Source organism: Ammospiza caudacuta, chromosome Z (genome assembly GCF_027887145.1).
Source record: "Ammospiza caudacuta isolate bAmmCau1 chromosome Z, bAmmCau1.pri, whole genome shotgun sequence".
NCBI classification, from domain to species: domain Eukaryota; kingdom Metazoa; phylum Chordata; class Aves; order Passeriformes; family Passerellidae; genus Ammospiza; species Ammospiza caudacuta.
The window spans coordinates 5,381,389-5,387,940 of record NC_080632.1 but is presented as its reverse complement, the minus strand read 5'-3'; the positions used below and the strand labels follow the sequence as shown (position 1 = coordinate 5,387,940).

At 45.3% G+C, this 6,552-nt stretch overlaps 1 protein-coding gene across 1 annotated transcript; it reads left to right on the top strand.

The window, feature by feature from the left end:
• The first annotated feature begins 1,149 nt into the window (after positions 1-1,149).
• On the top strand, positions 1,150-3,394 carry TAL2 (TAL bHLH transcription factor 2). The gene is made up of 2 exons (XM_058824277.1): positions 1,150-1,178; positions 3,031-3,394. The coding sequence occupies exon 2, from the start codon at positions 3,041-3,043 to the stop codon at positions 3,392-3,394; it is 354 nt and encodes a 117-aa protein (XP_058680260.1). The 5' UTR covers positions 1,150-1,178; positions 3,031-3,040.
• The last annotated feature ends 3,158 nt before the right edge of the window (positions 3,395-6,552 follow it).

Sequence of the window (6,552 nt, the reverse complement as noted above, 5' to 3'; positions counted from 1 at the left end):
CAGAGAAAGCTAAAGAATGCATTGCTTTGTTGTGCAAAATTAGCAAAGACCTAAAGTTGCAAATGATACATTGAAAGACAAGTTTGGTGAGAAGAGTTGGAGAGAAGGAAGGAAAAGAAGGAAGGGAATGAGACAAAGGAAATGGAAATCAGATGCATTTTAACTAGAAGGTGCTGTGGTTACAGAGAACTTGAGGGATGTGTAGGTGACTAGAGCAAAAAGCTGTGCTGAAACATTACAGTCACTGCAGGATTGGACCAGGATAATTTCTCTGCTATGTTTTTAATGGAAACTCCAAGCACAACAACAGGAAACCTACACAGTAAAGAAAGAAAGGAGAATTTAAGGTGGAGAGACATATAAGGTGGCTTACACCTGAAACAAAGCTGCCCAAGTGTTATCCCTGCAAGAGGAGGCGCTGGGAAAGGAAAGGAGCTGTTGTTTGCTGATCTCAAATAAATGTCAGAAATACAAACACACGTTTTTGAAGTGCAAAGCAGGAGCTGCTCTCACAAAGGCATCTGTTTGCTGACAAGGCTTGTGACCACAAGCGTAGCATTGTCCTTTCCAGAGGCATGAGTGGAGAGACAAAGGAAGCCTGGAGTGAAGGAGTAGGCTGGGTTTATTTTTCCACCAATAACAGCACTAACAGGACCAGAGGGCACGTTCACAGCACCAGGGCTGGGTGTTAACCTGCTTTCCTGGAGCCCTCTGTGCTGGGGGCTGCCTGCAGCAGGAGGAAGACAAGAGGCAGACTCACCCTTGGTGTTTGTAGCTGTAAAGAGATGTAAACAGGTACCCAGCAAAAACCGATCCACATGGCAGAATTATAGTGCAGAGCCCCAAAGCCTGGCAAAATAGAGTCCAGTCCATCAGAAGGAACAAGGAAACCCAAATAACTAATAACTTCCCTTATGTTACCTTTTATACAGATAAGTATGTCTTCAGAAGAAAAAGAAAGGAAAAAAAAATCAAACAACAACACAAACACCAAAACAGAGGACAGAGAAAGAAGCAGGTGGCATTCTGCATTTCACATGGATCTGAGCAGCTGCTTGGAAGAATAAATCTGTAAAGGCAAAAGTTTTGCCTTGGGCACTGAAAACATTGCAGTGTTTAAATCTGTACCACTGATGTGGCACTGCTCTGGCCAGAAAGGTACATGCAACATATCTGAGGTAGGTGCAAAGCACCAAGCAGATTTGTTCCCACAGCACAAACCAAAAATGATACACGGAGTAGGAGAACAATTTTAAAAAATTAATAAAAATAGAGATCTAATCCCCATTTGGATCAAGCAATGAGTCTTAATGTAAGTCTACAAAAGAGGAGAAAAACTCTCAGAAACCTGAAATATAAAGAGTTTGTTTTTTAAAGGAGCCTTTCACGAAACAAGGCCATTTTGATGAGACAGTTTTCTCATGCCCTAGAGGTATGACAGTAATTTCAAACCTCTACCAAAATAGAAATGTGTTGCCAGTGTAAAGGCCAGGGCCAAGAGGAGCATGTGAGGTGTTGTCGGTGAGAGAAGGCATTTTCAGCGTTCAGGGCTGTGCCTGTTCTGCTGCACCCCTGAGCAGAGGTCTCTGAACACAACTGTGACAGGATTCACTGTGCTGCAGCTGTGCTCCCCTGGCAGCTGGTGATCTGTGGAACTTGAGGGAGCTGGGCAGGAACTTCCCTGCCTTGGCTCCCTGACAGGGCATCCCAATTAAACTGTGAGTCACATTTGTGTTTCTTTATTCCCTTGGACTTTTACTGCATGTTTTGGTGAACCCTAAGTGTCTTACATGGTGTAAGGCTGCTTCGGATGGAAGCAGGATCACAGCTGGGCTGTCGTCCCAAAGTTTCCTCTTCCTGGGCATGAAGGATGCTATTCCCTCTGCTTCCCACTCCCCTTTAGAGGACTACAGTAAAGAAGGGTTTGCCAATGTGTATAAAAAGCTGAGGTTTTCACATGCATTAGAGGGTAAGGAAACATTTGTCCTTTCGTCTCTTGGCTGTGGAAAGCTCTTCCCTGCTCCAACTGTCTGCGTGCCATGGCATAAAGAGCTGCCTCAGAAATGGAGGAGTTTATCTCTTCCAGGGCTGTGGGAGGGAAGGGAAAGCACTTTCCCATGGTGGTGGGAGAAAGCTTAGGGCAGCACAAAGAACTTGGCAGCCTTTCTGGTGAATGGTATTTAAAATCACTGTGCACCCCTTGCCTCAGTGCTCTTCTTTGCCAGGTCCATTCTGGGCACGAGGCTCCCTTTGCTTGGCTCTGTGAGGGTAGACAGGGAACAACTGGATAGAGCTTTTGTCTGGGATGCCAGCATGCTTGGTAGGGATCACACTTTCCCCCATGTACTGATCACACTTGTGGCATTTCTCAGAGGCTAAAGGAGAAGCCAGAGTGAAAAGTGTCTGCCACCAGCAGTGAGGGCTGGGCAGGGAACCAGACTGCTCAGCCCTGGAGAAATAACCACAGTCACACATGTCTGTGGTGTGGGCTGGCTGCTCTCTGGAGGCCCATGGTGAAGTCTGCATGGCTTATCTCCAGCCAGGAATCACCAAGCTTGGGCCAGCTGGGTGCAGACTCCAGGGAGGTGTGAAATGAGGCTGGGAAAGCAGGAATGTGTTCTGCACTGGGTCTGCCTGCTTTCCCCCATACAAAGTGTCTGTGTGGCTCTCACACAGCCTGGTGGGATGACAAATGCATTGTCTGTTGGGAATTCTCTTGCAGGGGAGCTCCGAGGAGAAGGTGGGCTTGTAGCAGCACCAAATGCTTGTTCGAGGAAATTAAACTCCTTTACCTCCTTTGTGAAGTTCTTACTGAACTCTGGCATCTGGTTCTATCTCTAATACTTCTGATTATGACTTTAGGGTAAATCTGTGAAGAACATGAAGGACAAGAACACCAGCCAGAGAGGGTAAAAATTAGAAGTTTAGCACCACCACTCTGTGCTTACCATTGTCCCAGAATTACAGCAGCCGCAAGAAAGCAGCCTGTGTGAAATTCAGCATTTACTCACCATCTCCTTTGCTTTGCAGCACCTTGAGAATGACAAGGAAGATCTTCAGCAACACCAGGGAGAGGTGGAGGCAGCAAAACGTCAACAGTGCCTTTGCCAAGCTGAGGAAGCTCATTCCCACGCACCCACCAGACAAAAAGCTGAGCAAGAACGAGACGCTGCGCCTGGCCATGAGATACATCAACTTCCTCGTCAAGGTCCTGGGAGAGCCAGGCCTGCAGCAGACAGCCGTGGCAGCCCGGGGCAGCATCCTGGGGCTCTTCCAGCAAGCCCCACACTTGCAGAGCATGGAGGAGCTGACACTGATTGAAAACTGTGGTGTCTCCTGTCCCGGCATGGGCAGCAATATAGCAGAGTGTTGGTCAGAGGCGTCATCCCCCTAGCAGACAATGAGATGTGCAAGTCTCGGTGTTAGTGTGATAGTCCCTCTCTCCTGGCAGAATCTGTGGGTAGCTCTTTGGTGTATTGTGATTATTTATTTGTATTTATTGCTATTTAATTTGTATTTTTATTTAATAGGGTAGGAAATACTTGGTCGTGCAAAAACCTGGAAGTCCAGATGGAGAACTTGTGATCTCTGGGAGCTTGGAAGGACTCACTGCTGTCATGGCAGAGTCCAGGCCAGGAGAGTCTTCTGTCCAGATCTCGTCCATAAATCAGGGCATAGAAATTTCTTCCCTTTCCTGACAGGGAAAGAGATTATTCTCCTATTCCATTTCAAGGAAACACTATTGAGATGAAGAATTATGACAGCACCACAAAATTTGTCCACAACAGATATCTGGCCTCAGCAGTGAAACATATTGAGAGATGTAATATTTGACACAATCCTCCATATGCTGTTCTAGGGGCTAATCGCACTCTCTCTTGAACTAGTGAATCTTATTTCTGGCTTTATTCTTTTTTTTTTTTTTTAATTTAAGTCCTAGCCCTTGAACCTGGCTACATATTTCTTCATCAGACTGGAGGGACCCCTTATGTCAGAACAAAGCACATTAAACAAAATTAAATGTTAGGTTAAAGCAAAAAGTGCCAATTCAAAATGATAAAATCCAAGGTCATAGATGAGTTTCCGTAGGTTCAATAGGCAAAGTAAATCTCCTCCATAGCAGTGACAGGTGCACAGGAAGGAAGGTGGTCAGCTATACCCCAGCTGCCTTAAAAGCCCATCAAAGAGGTTGGCGGCTCAATGCCTTTGTTCTTCTGTAGGATCTTCAGCAATGGAGGAGGTCCTTTTTGGGAGGGAGGTGCCAGGACAAAGCCCTCAGTGAAAACCTTTGTGGACAAAGCTGTGTCTATGGTTATGCATGCATACCTCACTGGCTGTCCTTAAACTCCCCAATTTCACCTGCCCCAGCTGAGGTTCTCCCACCTGGATACCATCCCAAAGGGGCCAATGGAGCAAGGACAAAGAAATTGTGTAAATATCTTCCATTTGTGAGTCACTGCCCTGTAGGGACCATCATGCTGTGGGTGTTTACATGATAAGCTGCATGAAAGTGGCCACAGTGGGTTATTGCTGCCCACAAAAAAATCCAGTCTAATTTCCTGACTTGAGTTATGACCTGTGCCAGACAAGGCCTGCTCTGCTTATGTGATTTATGAGCAGCCCAAAACAGCAGAGAAAATGACACCAGGTTTAAGCAGAATGGCTTTCTGGTGAGATCCTGCTCCCACTGACACAAGTGCCTCTTGATTTTCATGTGGACCAAGGTACATGTCAAGGCTTAGAAAAGACAATTGTTTATGACTGGTGAAGAAATGTAGCTCCTGTAGGCCAAGGCATGTCCCTGGGATGTTTCTGTTTGTTCATGAGACAAAGAGGTGCTTTCAGAAAGCAGAACTGGGGTTTGTGCATGCGGCATGCACGGCCTTTCTGCATGAGGGGATTTGGCACCTGAAGCTGAGCTGCCTTTCCAAGCCTCACCAAGCACCAGGTGCACCAAAGAAGCCAGGGCTGGCTCCTGCTGTGGGAATGTTGAGCTGTCCTCAGCCTTGACAAGAGCCAGGGCCTGACAAGAACACAACTCACCCCATCCAGCGCTGGTGCTGGGAGGTACAGGCATGCCAGTGGACAGATTTTGACCGAAAGAAAGAAAAGAAAGAAAGAAAAAAAAAAAACTGGAAGGTTTCATGTTGATTTGGTTTCCTTTCTGAACACTGCTCACACTTTGCTTGTCCCTGGGTTTGTGAGCTGCCAGGGTGGCCCTGGGGAGCAGCTGAGTGGAAAGGCACTTTGTTGTTTGTTTCTCCCCATCTCTGCCCACCTTAATGTGACTGAATGGAGCCACAGCCTCTTCTGCATGGCACCTCCAAGGTAACGAGCCACATCCTCCCCCCAGCTTTCCGCTGGCTTGCTGGAGTTGCAGGAGGACAAATTAGCCCAAGCAAACCACAGCACTCCCTGCTGAGGCGTGGTGGTGCTGTTGGGTCTCACAGTCACTTGCTATCCTAGGAAACACAAATCACCAAGGTGAGGAAAAACATCTTGTGAGCAGCTGTCATACTGGGAAGGGGAAAGGAAACCCGACAATTTTGTAACATAACACGCTTGTTGTATTTTCTATGCTAGAAACCTTCCCTTCTTGTTATTGCTTCGGTTCATATCACCATTTCCTTTGATCTCCTTTCAGTTTAGGAACTCCCTACTGTCACATTCAGCAAGTATTTCCCTAGATCTCTCTACCAAAGATTTCTTTTTTTTGGTCAAGTTTCTTCTTTGTGTTTTGGGGATTTCTTATCTGCGTCATCATGAACAAATGCAGGGCAACTGAAAACACTTTGTGCTATATTATGTTATTTAACACCTAATATATTCCAAATAAATTATTTAAGAAACTATCTTTGTTGCTTTAAACTTCTCTAAAATTTCATTTTACATTTGCATACCACTCGGTAGAGGATCTCAAAGACCTTAGGATGTGATTTCCAGAAGAGGATTTTTCTGCTGTCTCTTATGCAAGAGTCTTGATGGTAGAAAAAATATTATCAGAAGATGAATAATGACAGGAATTCTTTGTTTATTTTCTAATTTCTTATGCTTTCAGTTCATATTGTATTTCCATCTATGTGCTAAGAAGATTTTGACCAGCCCTTGAAAGAGACAAATAACTAAAATTTCATTGCACAATGTTGTTATTTATCTCTTCCAAAGATTCACAATTCAAAAGATTTTAATCAACTTCCTTTTAAAAAGCATATGACACTCTAAAGAATTAATTTGGAGTCCATTGTTGTCTGTAGATGTTCAGGTAGGCACAACCTAAAGATTCAGACAGGAGTCCAGGTTTGGATATAAAAATTAATTCAAAGTTGAGGGGAGCATAGGATGTAAAGCTGTTCTTTCTGGCTAACATCTGGTGGGAACAATCCAATCCCCAGCCAAATGTGAGGCTGGGAGAGGGAGAGGAAGCACTAGGGTGACCAATGCAGAAGTTGTGAGGAAGAGACGGGAAATCATTGGATCACAGGGACAGTTTCAGTTTCATGCTTGGATATCTCAGATCCCTGAGAGTGTTCTGTGAACACCAAGAGAGGAATT

Excerpts from the sequence above, each read along its gene's own strand:
- TAL2 (XM_058824277.1), top strand. The coding sequence starts at position 3,041 with ATGACAAGGAAGATCTTCAGCAACACCAGGGAGAGGTGGAGGCAGCAA.